At 27.8% G+C, this 17,462-nt stretch overlaps 1 protein-coding gene across 2 annotated transcripts; it reads left to right on the top strand.

The window, feature by feature from the left end:
- The first annotated feature begins 4,522 nt into the window (after positions 1 to 4,522).
- LOC120091633 (glycogen synthase kinase-3 homolog MsK-3) lies at positions 4,523 to 8,513 on the top strand. Of its 2 annotated transcripts, XM_039049735.1 has the most exons (13): positions 4,531 to 4,834; positions 5,708 to 5,882; positions 5,998 to 6,090; positions 6,168 to 6,227; positions 6,335 to 6,607; positions 6,780 to 6,854; positions 6,980 to 7,036; positions 7,127 to 7,267; positions 7,356 to 7,406; positions 7,526 to 7,621; positions 7,711 to 7,794; positions 7,885 to 7,987; positions 8,085 to 8,513. In XM_039049735.1, exons 2-13 carry the CDS (start codon positions 5,769 to 5,771, stop codon positions 8,165 to 8,167), a joined length of 1,230 nt encoding a protein of 409 aa, XP_038905663.1. In that variant the 5' UTR covers positions 4,531 to 4,834; positions 5,708 to 5,768; the 3' UTR covers positions 8,168 to 8,513. The 2 variants fall into 2 exon arrangements, with proteins under 2 accessions (XP_038905662.1, XP_038905663.1); XM_039049734.1 differs by having other exon boundaries at positions 4,523 to 4,834; positions 7,711 to 7,987.
- Positions 8,514 to 17,462: the final 8,949 nt, after the last annotated feature.

Raw genomic sequence — 17,462 nt, 5'->3', positions numbered from 1 at the left:
ACAAAGAGATTTAGAAATAGCAAGCTGTTGAGATATTTAAATTTAATTCCCTATAAATGAAGAGGGATAGATTTTGAAAAAGGTCAATAATTGTTATTTAATTTGTAATTATCTTTTTTTTGACCTAAAGCTTGATCGGCCAATGGAGTGGGTTGTTTGTAAGAATGGTAACTAATTAACCTTTTCTTTTGAAAAAAAAAATCACAATATTTATCTCATATAATTAATTAATTAGTTTCATTATTTTTACTTAATTATTGTTAGTTTTGTTCACATTGATTAAATTCTCATTAACCTTCATATACTAATTTAAGCATAATTTTTGTTGTTCTAAAAAAAAAAAGAAAGAAAAAAATTTGGTTACATTTTAGTATTTCTTCTCTTACACGGTAGATTCAAATCTCCCTTTTTTGTGGTATAATATTCCTTTAAAAAAAAACATTTGGATAGTTTAATTATGTTCCATTATTTGTATCATTCATCTTAAAATTCTCAGAATTGTTTTTTTCTTCTGACTAATTAATTATTTTATTTTATTTTATTTTAATAAGTTCAAAAGATTCCTTTGTTAAAGTTGCCACCAATTATTGATAATAATGTTCACGAATTATATTAATTGATAATTCAAAAGCCAATTTAATAAATTAAACACCTAAAAACATGGACTGTGACTGTTGCTTATTTAGCAATACAACATAATGTTGCTGTATTTTTAAATATTGAAATTTAATGTGTTAGTGATTATGTGATTTGAATCCTCGCAATTTTATTGTATTAAAAAAAATAGAAATTTTATTTTAAATGAAAAATACTGAAAATATTTTGACTATCAATGATAGATGATAGTAATCTATATTTGTAAATATTCATCACATTTTTATGATAGATGATAGTAGTCTATCAATGACCATCACGAATACACAATGACATTTTACTATATTTATAAATATTTTGATTTATTTTATTATATTTGAAAAACAACCAAAAAAAATTATACGATACGAAGAAATTTTAAGATTTGATAAAAAAATACAAGAATTAAATTTTATTATCTGAAATATAGAAACTAAATATATTATTTGAATATAAATTTATGAATATTTTAAAAAGGGAAATTTCTATATATATATATTGTTTTTGTTAATTTAGAATATTGGTTCATCAAATTTGACTTATTTTTAATAAATTTGTCCATTGAAGAGGCAATATTGGTAAAGCAATCAGGATATCGTCTTCCAACCAACCTACAAGCAAAAATAAAAAATACTTTAAAAAATTCAGTCATATCGCATAATTGTTTAAACGTTTCGTCAAAATATACACAATAGATTATATGTTGGTTTGAATTGATTTGTGAAAATAGTGTTTTTTTTAAAAAAAATTTTTTTATTTAAATATTTTTCATAAAAAAAATGGATTAAAATATATTTAAAAAGTTATAAAAATTTATTACGCTTAAAAATTATTTTAAATTGTTGCTAAGTATTTTAATTTTTCTTAAATAATTTATTTTTTAAATTAAACACTTGAAAATGTATTTCAAACATACTCATAATTTTAGTTATTGAAACGTAATGTTTCTTGTAATGTTTAATTATGGTTTGTACTTTTGTTCGTTCTTATTCTTTTAGTGTCTAAAAATTTATTAATGTTCCGTTTGGTAACTATTTTGTTTTTTAAAATTAAGCCTATTTTATTTCCGTATCTTACAATGATTTGTATTTTTCTTAAGTACAATAGTTGAATTCTTAACAAAATTTCAAAAACAAAAACAAGTTTTGAAACTATCTTTTAGTTTTCAAAATTTGTCTTGGTGTTTTTTTTTTAACAATTAATAAAAAGTAGATAATTAAAGAAAACATTTGGAAGTAGAAGTAGTGTCTATATGTTTAATTTTCAAAAACAAAAAACAAAAAACCAAATTGCTACCAAACATGACCTAAACTTTTAATTTTGTGTCCAATAAGTCACTTGACTTTCGATTTTGTGCCTAATAGAACTCTCAAAATTTAAACATTCTTTTTTAAAAAATTAATTGACTATAAGATATAAATTTGAATTTTATGTCAGATGGAACCTTAAATTTTCTATTTTATGTCGGATAGTTCCATGAATTTTTATAAAATCTGAAAACTCATCGAATAATTTTGTAATTTAGAAAGTTAAGGGATTACATATATACGAATAATTTGTAATTTTAACCAAATATTATACATACATCACAAGTTAAGTCCTCAGATTTCTAGTAAAAAAACCATTGAACAACACAAAAGAATTTGATATAAAACTGAAAGTTCAGGGACATATATAGACATTTTAAAAATAATATAGATTCTATTGAATATAAAATTAAAAATTGAGACTAAAGTTTTTCTTAAACAAACCTTTGTCAAAATTCATGCATCTATTTGATACAATCATAAGAGTTTATAGATTAAATTTATAATTGTCTAAAACGAGAGATTATAGTTCATTTGAAAATACAAATTGTTATGCATAATAGTAACTATCATTTTTTTACTTCAAATTTTATAATAGATATTTTAAAAATTTAGAATTGTATTATAATAATTTAGTCCATATTTAGTAACTATTTTATTTTTTGTTTTTGATTTTTGAAAATGAAGTCTATTTCTTTTCAATTTTTTACAATGATTTGCATCATAAGTACAATGGTTAAATTTTTAGCCAAATTCTAAATTCCAAAAGCAATATTTTAAAAGCTATTTTTTTAGTTTTCAAAATTTGGCTTGGTTTTTTAAATTATTGGTAAAAAGTAGATACGAAGGGAAGAAATTTAGATGTAGAAATAGTGTCTATAGACTTAATTTTAAAAAACAAAAAGCCAAAAACCAAATGTTTATCAAACGAAGTCTTAATTTTTAAAAATTGTCTTGTTTTCACACTTCTTGATAATGATTTCCAACACTATTGAGTAAATATTTGAATTATTAACCAAATTTCAAAAGAAAAACAAGTTTTTATTTTTAATTTTTTAATTTTTTAATTTCGACTTGAATTTAAAACACACATATATTTTATAGTCGACAAAATATCGAAACCAGTAGATAAAAAGCTTAAATTAAATCTTATATAATAATTAAAAAAAAAGTATGTCCAATAGCAAAATGTGAAAAGTAAGTTTGGTATGACATTTATTTATTAGGTAAAGTAATAAAAATTCTACAATAGTGATCATTTTTCCACAAGTTTGAGAGTTTCAATATTGCACCCATAAAACAATTGAACATGATGGTTTAACGTGATATTTTTTAATTAATTTAATCCATGTAAAATTCAACTTTTATTATTAAACACTGAAATTACTTTTTGGTCTCTCTAATTTTAAAAGTTAAAAGCTACTATTCATTAAAACTATAAATCAATCTTGACATTATTCAAAGTTAGTCACTTACTTCCTTCATTTAGATTCTTGAAGTACATGTTACATGTATCTCTTTAACCCAAATTGAGGTCAAGAATTTTTTCGATGCCTCTATGATTCTTGTTCACAAAAACTTTGAATATTGTCGTGTGGAAATTTTCAATAACGCTACAATATCATTATAATTTTCTATACAACGTATTATATTGAAAAAACTATCCATATTTAGTCAATTGAGAGAGGTTTAAAAAGGGATTTTAATGAGTTGGAATTTGAAGCTTTGAGAGAGATAGTAATAGTAAGAGAAGGTTGAAAAAGAAGAACAAGAGGTGTATATGTGTTGGGTTGGGTTGAGTTGAGTGTGTTTTTTTTTTTGACAAATCCAAAAATTCGAATTGGGTTGAATTGTCGAGTTATAACTTATTTTTTATTTAAAAATATATAAATTTATATATAACACATAACTACTAATTAAAATATCATAAAATTCAAATATTAAATATTAAATATCTATGATATTTATTAAAAAGTTTAAACAAAAATAAATATCATAATAATTTTAAAAGAAAAATATTAAGAATTTACAAATTAATCCGCACAAAGTAATCAAACCTTGAAAAAAAGAAATATATGTAAAATTCAAGTTGGATTGGGTTAACCCAAATTTTTAGCTAATCCACGATCCATTCAATTCAACAAAAATAGAAAAAGTTTAATCCATCTCAATCATCAAGAACAAAACTAACTCAACTCAATTATCTTTATTAGATAGTCTCATGGTTTGAATGATTGGATTATTTGAAAATCTCTTAGAACATAACGAAGAGTGTTAAAATGGTAATTTTGTATTTTTGAAAAGAATGAAAAAGAAGCCATAGAGAGAGAGTGGTTTTTTGAAAGTGGAAAAGTGGACAGGCCGGTTTGAATGGTCAAAAAGGAAGAGACTGTGGAAAGAAGAGAGAAGTAAAAAAAAAAAAAAAAAAAAAAAAAAAAAATTAAAAATTAAAAATTTAAAAAATAAAACAAAGAAGAATGGACACTCATTAATTGATAAAACAAATATATATATATATATATATAAATGAGAGCTTTGAATTCAGCTCTGTCGTTTCGTTGACTGTCAAAAAAGCCAAAAAGCTAAAGCCAACACCATTATCCACCCAACTCACAAACACAATTAACAAATACAAACAAATCCCCTCCAAAAAGCATTCTCATTCTTCCCTTCCCCTTCTCTCTCAATCCTCTCTCTGCTCAGGCAAATTAGGAAAACCCCATTTGAACACAACAAACAATCAGTTGATTTTGTTGTTCTTGTTCTTCTTCTTCAAACAACTCTCCATCATCATCATCTTCTTCGTTTTTAAGAAGTTTTGCTTGCAGAAACCTGTTTTATCTACCTGGGTTTTCCCTAAAACGCTCGCTTCCTTTCTGCCTTTGAGCTGATCGGTAAAGGGTTTCTTCTGTTTTCCCCTCTTCTTTGATGGGTTTGATTTTTTTGATCTCTTCTAATTGAAATACATCATGGGTTTTGCTTTCTTTTGTTTTTTCTTATTAGGGTTTGTTTGATCTCTGCATGTCGATTATTTTCTTTTCCTTTTTTCTCTGTTCTGAAGTTTGTGGAGTCCTTTTGTTTATTTCCCTTCCTGGGATTGCTTGGAATTTTTTATTTATGTGTTTCATTTTGCCTTAAGCTCGTTGGCAATCGAATCTGGGTTATCTTGGATTTAGGTTTCGTTTTTCTGTTTCACGTTTCATGATCTGGTGGATACAGTGGAGCCGCTTCCGTTGGTGGTGGTTTTCCAGATTTCTGTCTTGGCCGATTGTATTATAAGGGTCGGGTTTTAGCTAGGGTTTGTTTTTCTCTGGCTCTTTTTTTTTTAATACATTTTTTGGGTTTTGATTATCTGCAGAAGCTCTAGAAACAACATTAGGGTTGAATGATATGATGTGATGCCTTATATGTTTATCCCTTTTTTTTTTTAATTGAAGCTTCTCAAGCTAAGATGGTCATTTTTGCTGTTTAGGCTGTGGAACAACATGATACTTGTTGAATTTGCTCTCAGGAAGGTGTATTATTATTATTATTATAGTTTTTTGGGGCAAGACTTCTGTTGAAATATCTGTTCAATGTCTAGTAGAGACTTTCTGTTTTTGGAGTTACTAGCTGATCTTCTTCCTTTGATGTTTCTTGCTTTCTTTTTTAAGATGAATCCTCTGTTTTCTGAGAGAAATTTCTTTAAATACTTTTACACTTGTCCAAGCTCTATTATGTTATTTTCCACTATTTGCTTCTTCTTACAGCTTTACCAACCGTTGCAGGTTACTTCTATAGATAAGTGATTGTACTCAGGATATTTGCTGGATATACATCTTGAAGCAAATGACATCAGTAAGTGTAGTTCCTGCTTCTGTGATAAGGGATCATGGTGGGAGTACAATCGGTGTTGACCGGCTGCCCGACGAAATGAATGATATGAAAATTAGGGATGATAAGGTACCCAAGATTTTGTTTTGTTTCTTCTTTCCATGGCACTAGTTAAATTTACTTTGATTTTTCCCATTTAAGTTTGGACAATACAGTTTTTCTGATATATATTTGGATAAAACAGGAAATTGAAGCCACCGTTGTTGATGGAAATGGTACTGAAACGGGCCATATAATTGTTACGACCATTGGTGGAAAGAATGGCCAACCAAAACAGGTGAATGTCAGAAAACTTATTCTTGAGACAACCGTTATTTAACTTCTTTCTGACTTCTCTTTTACAACTTGTTTTAGACAATCAGTTACATGGCCGAGCGTGCTGTAGGACACGGTTCTTTTGGAGTTGTATTTCAGGTATGTTGTTCACAGCTCAAAAGCTTTTAATTAGTAGTAAGCATGCTAACAGTGGATGACTTTGCATCTTTTTTCTATTTTTAAGACTTATCAATGTTATTTTGCAGGCAAAATGTTTGGAAACTGGCGAAACAGTTGCAATAAAAAAGGTTCTTCAGGACAAGAGGTACAAGAATAGGGAGTTGCAGACCATGCGTCTTCTAGACCACCCAAATGTCGTTTCCCTGAAGCATTGTTTCTTCTCAACGACCGAGAAGGATGAGCTTTATCTTAATCTTGTTCTTGAATATGTCCCCGAGACTGTTCATAGAGTGATTAAACATTATAACAAGATGAACCAAAGGATGCCACTGATATACGTTAAACTCTATTTTTATCAGGTTTTTGCCGAACAGCCCTCTTCATTTTTGTGTATCAAGGATAGTCAAGTTTTGTATTGAATCATATTAATATAACCTACTCTATTTGAGATGAACGGCTGATGATTCTTTTTGAAAATATCTTTCGGTGCCTGGTTTAACATTCTTATTTTTCTCTTTCCTTTCTATGCAGATTTGCAGAGCTCTTTCATACATTCATAATAGTATTGGAGTATGCCACAGAGACATAAAGCCTCAAAACTTACTGGTTTGTGTTCATTCTGTCTCCAGCATTGATTATATTTTGATAAATAACTTGTTTTTATTATTTCATAACCGCAAATTTACTTGGTTTCCATTTCCTTCAGCTGATTGTTTTCACTTTCTTAACAGGTTAATCCACACACCCACCAACTCAAGCTTTGTGACTTTGGCAGTGCAAAAGTTTTGGTTCGTTTTCTTTGTATTCTGGGAAATATTCAATTTGTTTTTGTGATCTGCTCGTGACATATTGAGACTAATTTAGTTTACATCTGGCAGGTTAGAGGCGAACCAAATATAGCTTACATCTGTTCTAGATACTATCGAGCACCTGAACTCATATTTGGTGCGACTGAGTACACCACAGCGATCGACATCTGGTCAGCTGGTTGTGTTCTTGCTGAATTATTGCTTGGACAGGTTTGTACAATTCCTCCCATCACCACTGTGTAACTATTGTTACTATTAAGTAGAAATGATTCTAAGATGTGTTCCGGCACTTTTTCAGCCGCTATTTCCTGGTGAAAGCGGAGTTGATCAGCTTGTCGAGATAATCAAGGTATTAACAACTTTAATTTCTTTTTCTAAAGAGTTGTGAAGGTTTTCTTTGCTTGTAGTCTTTTCTGTTGTTTTTTCTTTTGGTCTCACTTCAATGTTTTACTTTGACAACTCTTGCAGGTTCTAGGAACCCCAACCAGAGAGGAAATTAAGTGCATGAACCCTAATTACACAGAATTCAAGTTCCCTCAAATTAAAGCTCATCCATGGCACAAGGTACTTAAAACTTTGTATACTATATAAGTTCCCTGTTCATCCTTTTACAGATTCTACCAATTTAACCGTGAATACGTCTATGATACCAGATATTTCACAAGAGAATGCCTCCAGAAGCCGTGGATCTCGTTTCAAGACTACTTCAGTACTCTCCGAACCTCCGAAGCACAGCAGTAAGTAGAAAGATTCTAAAATGCAGTCAATACATGGACCTGGGATACCCATTTGGGTCTATGACTAATTTCTGTTCCACATTAATACAGTTGGAGGCTTTGATTCATCCGTTCTTTGATGAACTCCGTGACCCGAACACCCGTCTGCCAAACGGACGTTTCCTTCCTCCATTGTTCAACTTCAAGGCTCACGGTAACAACCAAGGAACTACTATTCATGAATTACTTGATAACCACTGGTCCATCTGCTGATATATATGCTTAATTTTAATTTATTCTGTTGCCAACAGAATTGAAGGGAGTACCACCTGAGATGCTCGTGAGGCTTATTCCAGAACACGCGAGGAAACAATGCAATTTTCTCGGGTCGTAAAGCGGTCGGCTAGTAGTCTGAACCCTGCAGTGACACATAAGCCTGTAGAAAGTAGTAGCTAGCGCAATTTACAAATGGAAGCCCTATTATTTGTTATTTTCTTCCCCGTTTAATTTGTTCCCATGCCCCTATTATTTTTTTCATATCTATGGCCGCCCCTAGTCGTTTTCCCTGTAGAAATCAAGTTGAGAGATGGTTCTGCTTGGTATGTTCTTAATACCTGCCCTTGATTTGTAGTTAACAAAAAGATTGTAATTCCTTGTTGCAAATGAACATAACATTGGAATATGCTTAGCAGCAATTTTGCCACTTCAATTACCATGTCATGAAGATTTATTCACTTTGACTCCGTTTTAAGTTGAGTATAAGTTACACTGATTCAGCAAATTTCTTACTTTATTGATGGATGTTGAGCCAACTCCAAGAACTTCAACTTTTTTGGTTAAGTTATTTAAGTTTTATTTCCTTTTGAAACTGAATTATTGTCTAATAAATCAGTAGTTTGTAGGTGGAGCAATTAAATATCCACTTAGCATGGTGGGAAAATTTGTAATACTAAAGTAGTTTGGAATATTTTCCATAAAATATATATTTTTTTTAATTAACATTTTTCGATGAGGTATCATTTATATGAGAAGCCTTGATGACATTGTTGGAGTAAAGGAACATTAAAGGGGTGTTAAGGTTGGGGTAGAGAATCGTCAAAAGAGTGGTAGGAATTTTGATGACGTTGGATGTTTTAGTGCGTCGTAGATAAGATAAGATGCTTATATTTTAGAAATGTGGAAAATTTCATTGATTTTTGAAATCACCCTCTTATCTTTCTAGTATAGAATAATTACAAAATTTCCATTGAAGGAATCAATCTTAATGGAATAAGTTTGTACACAAGTCATGCTTGAGAGTATTGGTTAAGCCAAGGAAATCTTCCTTGAGAGCATTTGGTTAAGCCAAGAAAATAAATATCTAAGTAGGTTTGATTAGATTGATAAGTAAATTAGAGATTTGAACAAGTTTTCTTATTTCTCTTGAATGAGCAAATCAAGTTCAATTTCAAATTGAACAAACCAATAGACTTCAACTAGGCCAACTTGGATTTTCACATCAATATCAGATTTGGTTTGGTTTGTTCCCTTTTCCTTTTTTGGGTTAACAAGACACCAAGCCTAACCAACCCCACCTATATACACTTGTTATAATAACCGACATCGAATCGACTGGTTACCCATTTGGATTAAGAAAGTAAACTAAAGTAGAGGGGAGTGGTGGGTAGGTGGGAGAATAATGTGATGTTATTATTACTTTAAAACGAATATCTTTTGACTTGTCAACATTTTCATGTCTATAGGTTTGATATCAGTACGAGAGGTGAATCGATATTTTTCAGAAAAACCAGCAAAATACAATAAATATCAACAAGATAATACACTTGTAAACCTAATATTAACAATGAAAGGTTCAAACTTGTTCAAAAAGGGTGAAATGCTGTGCCCGACACTTTTGTTGACATTTCTATAAAATTGAGACATCGACATTTAGAATTTTGTTTAGAAGAAGGTACAAGGTGAAAGAATGACATAGAACCAACTTTAAAAAGGGTGAGTTGGGAGAAAAGGCTATTGAATATATAAAAGGAAACAAGTATGGTGCGAGGCCAAAAGTGGTTTAAAAGGGAGCCGACCTTGCATTTGGTCCCCTATGCTATGACTTGTGACACTTTCGGCTTTGCTTCAAAGCTACTTAGCTAATTTCCATCTTTAAGAAACCGACATGGTTAGTGCTTGAGCGTGCGAGTCGGGAGTGTTTTTAGTAAAAGTGATTCTTTAGGTCAAACAACGAGTTTAGTCTTTGAATTTTTAAATTTGTATCTATTTAGTTCTTGAACTTTCAAAAGTGTAACTTAAAGTTTAATTTTGTGTCAAATAAGTTACTGGACTTTAAGACATATCTAATAGATTATCATACTTACAATTTTATATCTATTAAATTCCTAAAGCTTTAAGAAGTGTCTAATGCTTCATTACACTTTCAATTTTATGTCCAATAAAACTCTAAGTTTTTCAAATTTGTATCTAGCAAGTTATTGACTTATTCAACATATTTTTAAAAAATTCACATATCTACTAAACATAACATAGAAATTCTAGAGTTCCATTAAATATAAAATTAAAATTTATATTTTCTTGATCAATTATCAATTAATTTTTTAAAATTGAATATACCTAGAACTTATTAGATATAAAAATGAAATTTCATAGATTTATTTGACATAAAATTAAAGTTCTAGGATTTATTATACACAAAATTAAAAGTTCAAAGATCTACTAGACACTTTAGATAATTCAGATACTAAATAAACACAAACTCGGAAGCTACTAAACTTGTAATTTAACCTATTTTTAATTATAAGTAAATTTGATAAAAGTGTTTAATGATAAATCAAAGGTATCTGATACTACATTTTTTTTAAAAAAATATTTTTGAGTACTTCCAAGTCGAGTACTTGAGCTAAAATTACTTTCGGATACTTTCGACTTTTTTCTCTTTTCAAAAGTGTGTGTATATATTTTTTGCATGCTAAAATTAATCTCAAGCATGCTTGAAAAGTACATAAAAATACTCTTGCTCTTCTTATTTAAAAAAGAGGGTAAGTTATAAAAAAATGCATTTGAACTTAGTACTTTGTATAAAAAGTATCTTTGATTTTTTAAAAGTTTAAAAAATACTCACATTTAAATACAATTAAAAAATATCTTTGCCGTTAAAAAAAAACTATTGGTATTTTATTTAAAAAATACCCTTAAACTTTCAAAAGTTAAAAAGAAAACCCTCTTAAAAAAAATTAAAAAATGCTCTTATTGTTAGTATATGAACATAAATCATTAATACCTCGTCGCAAAAATACATATGAATTTTCAAAGTTGCATCAATACTTTTAAACTTAAAATATTCTTTACGTTAGTACTTTCTTTAAAAAATATCTCTAAACTTTCAAAAGTTACATTAATACTTTTAAACTTAAAATATCCCTTATATTAATATTTTATTTAAAAAATACCCTTGAACTTTCAAAATTTTTAAAAAAGTTAAAACATGAAAACCATTAGTCGCAAAAATATCAATTTATTTGAAGTTATCTTGAATTGGAAAAAAAAATCAATTTTAAAACTCATATAAATACCTTCATTTTTTTTTTTCATATAGATACTCTTATTTTTCTTCCATTTGTCTAATTTTTGTACCAATTTTCTCAACAACCAAAATATAAACCAAAACTTCAAGTTAAAACACAAAATCTCATAAAATCAAAATCTCCTCCTAAAACTCAGTAAAATAATAAATAGTCAAATACAAACAGGACCAAAATGAATATCATCTACAACCATGGAGAATTTTCATAACTAATTACAATAAATAAAGTAACTTAAATTGCATAAAGGATCAACAACGTCTTCATCGCTACAAATCTAGCAATGCACTTTTTTTTGCTCTCCTACTGGTTGTCCTCAAAATTATGATGCAAATCTCAACATATCTCTAATTCTTAAATTGTCTCTCATTTTGTGTGTTAAACTCATCCAACGTATTAACACACAATCAACAACTAATATACAATCTTGTTTTAATGTTTTAACACAAAATCAACTACGTAATATACATTTTTTTAAAATTATCTTTTTCAAAGTAAAGCGCAAATAGTTAACATGAAGCAATAGAACCACTAATAAGAAGAGAATCAAGGGATATGGATTACGAAGAAAGGGAGTAAGAATGTATTGAAAAAGAGAGGGAAGAAAAAAGAGGGAAAATAAAATAAGCATTCAGTCAGAAGATTGAAATAGGGGAGAGAGAAGAAATGGAAGAGGGGGGTGAATGAGGTGTAAATCAACGATAAGGCGTTTTTAACATTTTTTTAAAGGTAAGGGTACTAATGCAACTTATGAAAGTTCACAAGTATTTTGCAACGATATTAACAGTTTCTGCTTATATACTAAAAGTAATGTTTTTTTTTGACTTTTTTTTTTTAGTTTAAGGGTATTTTTAAAATTTTGGAAATTTTTAGAGATATTTTATGGAAATATTGTAGTTTTGAAAGTACATATAAAAATATTGTAGTTGTGGTGCAATTATATAATGACCAATTTTCTTTTTTCTCTTTTTCTCTCTTTTTTTTTTTTTTTTTTTAAATGGTCGAGTGTTCAACCAGTTCTTTTAGTTTTTTCCCCTTTTTTAGTGTTGTCGAATGGATTGGTGGAGTCCCAATTGTTTTTACAAAGTTTTAGTTTGTTTAGATTTTTTGTTAATAGTTTGTTTTGATATACTTTGTTAAAGTAGACTAAATATTTTTATAGTGAAGTTTATATATGTAGTCAATACGTAAAATTTAATTGAGTTTAATAAAATTCTTATCCTTTATTTACACGTCAAGACACTCGACCAATTTTTTCTTTTTATTTTTGTTATTTTTGTTTTTGTTTTTTTCACTTTTTTATAATGGCGACCTTTTTTCTTTCCCCTTTTTCAATAGAAAAAATGTACTTTATAAAAATTTACTATTCTATTTTTAATAATAAGAAAATGTATTTTATTAATAATAAAATAGGAAGGGTGGTCAGTTCGATTTTGTGGATTTTGAGCTCAACCCAAATTCAAACCATAATTTTATAAAGGAGGGATCCAAACCAATGTCCAATAAAGAATAAAACCAATGAATTGATGTTTATTTTGTTTGGTTTATTATCGTTTTGGTTTTTGATTTTTTCATTCTTAACCATTCTAACTTAGAGACATCATAGAAAATAACAAATTCTCAATCTTTTTTTCTTCTATATTTAAACTATTGTTAATAATGAAAAAATAATAAAATGTGAATTAAAATGTCTATATCAATACTTTTTAAAAAATATATATTTTTTTAAAAAATTCTTGCTTTTTAATATAGTATATATTCAACTATAATACTAAAAAAAACTTTTTTAAAAAAATTCTTGCTTTTTAATATAGTATATATTCAACTATAATACTAAAAAAAACTTTTTTAAAAACTCAATTGAGTAATATTGTACTAAAAAATAACTCTAATACTAAACTTTTTTTTAAGAAAACCATAAACATAAAGTACAAGAAAATTTTTCTATTTTCTTAAAATTTTCGCAATGGCAGATATTAAAAGAAAAAAGCCATTAATTATTGTAAGACAAGTTGAACTCTTATTTACGATAGGATAAATCACTATAGACCCATAGTTGAATTCTTATGTACTGTAAGACAATTTGTGTCTATGGACATAATCAATACAAGCAAGTCGATCCTTCATGAGTTGTTCGTAGTTATAGTTGTGTCTAATAGGTCATATTACACGATTTTTCTTTTTTAAAAAAAGTCAATGTACTATCTATTGCTTATTAAATCGATATCTCAAGGTTCAATTAGATACAAAAAAAAGATTATTATTGTTTATCTAATTCCTTTAAAAAAATGCTAGCTTCAAATTATAATGAGAAAAAATTAAAAAATTATCTAAAATGCAAGAACTAAAATTTGAATTTGAAGGTGATATATTTTTTTGAATGATCTAAGGCTGCGATTATATATAAAATATGTTGAGGTTGGTCGAGTTTTCTAAATCTCAACCCAACCATTAAATCATCGAGAGTCCAAGACTCACCTTCTAGACCTACCAAACTACTATATTTTTTAAAATATTTTCGAAGCCACGGTATTTTTCTAATTATTTTGTCAAACTACACTATTAAAATAAAAGGTCCCAAATTTAATGGTAATTTTTTTTTAATTTTTAATTTTTTAATTTTTTAATTTTTTTAAATTTTAAATTTTAAATTATTTATTATTATTATTATTATTATTATTTTTATATAATTTAGCCTAAAAACTAAATGGTTGAAAGTTCTTATAAGTGCTTCTACCAACTATGGTAGAAATAATATTGACTTGTGCAAGATTCATTATATATTAATATTTATGTTTGGTTAAAATTTAGAAATACTTGTAAATAAAGCAAAAAAAAAAAAAAAAAAAGGCAGTTCAAAGAAGCAACTGGGGTGTTTTCAGTTCAAACTCTTCTGAATCTCTCTCTACACAATTTTCTTTATGCAAACACATATTCTCATTACACACTTAAAACTGTGAAATAATTTAATTCATTTTGCCAATATTATACAAATAAATCATTTTTTATGTATATAATATAATATATTTGCCAAATGGAGCAAAGTTCAACTGACATCCAAGGTGTTCGAAATCACGAGAACCATGCTTAGAATTAGGAGGGTTCATGGATTGGATTGAGTTGGGTTTGAAAACCAATCCAAGTGTTCGGATCATAAATTTCTTCAACCCAAATAATCCTTATTAAAAAATGAACCCAACCCAACCTAATTATAAAATATTTGGGTTGGGTTGGGTTGGTTCGGATTAATCGGATCATTTATTTAAAATTTTGTTATAAAAAGAAGCAAAACGTAAATATGTAAAAATCTAATTTAATTATTTTCATATATTAAATTAAGATTAACAACTCAATTTTAATTTATATAGTGAAAATTTTATTTTTAAAGTGCAAAGAAACTACTTTTGTTGAAGAATAAATTATTAAAAAAAAATAAAATTAAATAAAATTAAAATCTATGTATAAATAATTATGTAAGTATAAAAAAAAATATATTTTAAAGTTAAGAATAAATTCGGATTGGTTCGGATTGGTTTGGGTTATATTAGGGGAACCCTTGAACCAACCCAACCCATAAAATTTTCATTTATTTCAATCCAATTGCACGGGTTGAATTGGGTTGATCGATTTTTTGGGTCATCGGATTTTTTGAATATCCCTACTTAGAATCTCCCCACCCCTATATATATATATATATATTCATTTATTTATTTTGTCAATATTGCACATATATTGGTATTAAAAAAAGTAGAAAGTTTCATTCCATATTTTGTCTAACCTTAAAAAAAAAAAAAAAAAATACTCCTTTAACTTTAAGTAGCATCTCAATATAATCATTTGGCTTTTGAAATCCTATAGATTTAAGACTCTAGAAGCCGTTAATGTTGACCCAATGGACAACTTTTTTTCCTCCTTTTTTTTAATTATTTTTTTGTAAAAAAAAAAATCATTTTCAATAAAAAAAAACAAAAGCATATTTTGTATAGATTTCAGTTTTTAGCAGTTGCTCATAGAAGTTTGCAAAAGCTTTTAAAACTATTTTTAGGACAACAATTCAAAAAAATCTCCGACTTTAAGAATGAGAATGTAGGTCAATTATTACTAAACTAAAAGCTTGCTGAGTAACAAATTGAAATTTTATATTCTCATATAAAATATGGAACTTGGAGATTTTAAGTTACCCAATAAAAAAAAAAATTCACATAATACACTTTAGGTTAAATTACAAAGTTTAGCTTCAAGAATTTCAACTTTGAATTTTCAATTTTATTACTAGTAGGACGTTGAATTTTAAAATTTCTAACATATCTCAAAACTTATAATTTTGTGTTGATTAAATTCCTAAGATTTTAGACTTTTTTAAAGATTAATTGATTTGTGTTAGACAAAAAATTATATTATGTGTTAACAACGGTTCGAAATTTCAGATTTTTTATCGAGTAGTTCAATCAATTTAAAAAAAAAAATGTCAAATGAGAGTTAAGGTACTATTAGACACAAAATTGAAAATTTAAGAACTTATTAGATATAAGATTGAAATATTAAGGATCTATTAGATACTTCTTAAGGTTCAAAAGACCTATTGGGATACAAAATCGAAAAGTTTGGTGACCTATTGCAAGCTTTTTAAATGAAAATCTGCAAGTCTATACTATATATAAAACGGGCTATGAGGAGGGGGGGGGGGGGGGGGGATACCTAGTTTTAGTTGGTTGCATTAAAAAAATTTCATTGTAAAAATGCATGAACCTACATTTCAAGGACCTTGTTCGTTTTCACAAGACAAAACTATCCCTCCCTTCATATTTTGGATTTTAAATAACATCTAAACATAATCCCTACATCCCTACAACCCTACAATTAAGGACACCTACTAAATAAACTATAATTGAATATAAAACAATCATCACCTAAACAAAAATAATAAATACAAAATACAAAATTTCTAACGTTCACCATGTATCCACAATCTAAATCATGCGTATACATAAAGATATAGGTAAACAAACTCATAAATGAGTGTATATATAAGAAGCTCAATAAACATAGAATGTAACTTATATGTGAGAAAAACTAAATGACCCAAAACTATGATAAGTTGGATGAAGACTTTTAAGATGAACTACTTAGTTCGTATAACTTCATAAGCACAAAATCCTCCGTGTTTATGAAGTGATGTATATATAAGAAGTGATGTATTCTTTCGTGTATGAATATGATCTAGATCATGTATATGAGACATCATGATCTAACGGTGAATATATGTTTGAACAAATATAGTCACATACGTTTCCATGTTACAATAACAATTCAGATCGCATGGTTATATGACCAAGTGTAATATCAATTTGTATGTGGAGTATGATCAAGACCATATATATGAAACATTGTGATCTAACAATTTGAGATATGTTTAAATAAATAATTCACATCCTTTGACCCCACACAATAAAGAGTGTATACTTTTGTGTATTGATGTGATTTATGTATCACAAATATGAAACATCACAATCTAAAGTAGACATAATGTTCAAATCAACAATCGCATCATTTTCCCTTTGAAATTTCATAAATTAATTTTTATGTTATTTCTCTTTAAATGGCTACAACTATTTGAATAAAACAATGTAAAAGACCATTTTATTAATTATAATTTTTTGAGCTTTGTTTTATGCACTAAAACAAGACTATGAATATCATGTGCATCACACGTGTTATGGTCTAGTATTCTATAAAATGGAGAAAAATCGAAATTGGCTGTGGCACTATTTTTATTCACGAGATTTTTTTTCCCAACAACATATGGGGTGAGAATATATATATATATATATATATATTGAAGGAAAAACCATTGAAAGTTTACGCAGTGGAATGCGGGGATCGGTCCCAATTTTCATTTTTCACATAACTTACAAGAATTATAGACTTAAAAGAGAAGGATGATGCATTTAATTTAAACTTACAACATGCTTTTCTAAAGAAAAAGGGAAGAAGAAAATACCTTTAAGGAATGAATTTCTTAAAAAACTCCCTCGATCAAGATCATAATCTGGAAACCCAATTGGGACACCACGAAACTGGAACCTCATGTATTCTCCTTAGGAT

This window comes from Benincasa hispida, chromosome 11, assembly GCF_009727055.1.
Source record: "Benincasa hispida cultivar B227 chromosome 11, ASM972705v1, whole genome shotgun sequence".
Classification (NCBI taxonomy): Eukaryota; Viridiplantae; Streptophyta; class Magnoliopsida; order Cucurbitales; family Cucurbitaceae; genus Benincasa; species Benincasa hispida.
This window is presented reverse-complemented; position numbering and strand designations above follow the sequence as displayed.

Excerpts from the sequence above, each read along its gene's own strand:
- LOC120091633 (XM_039049734.1), top strand. The coding sequence starts at position 5,769 with ATGACATCAGTAAGTGTAGTTCCTGCTTCTGTGATAAGGGATCATGGT. Across the intron at positions 7,407-7,525 it reads AGCTTGTCGAGATAATCAAG|GTTCTAGGAACCCCAACCAG; the intron begins GTATTAACAACT and ends CAACTCTTGCAG. Across the intron at positions 7,622-7,710 it reads AAGCTCATCCATGGCACAAG|ATATTTCACAAGAGAATGCC; the intron begins GTACTTAAAACT and ends CTATGATACCAG.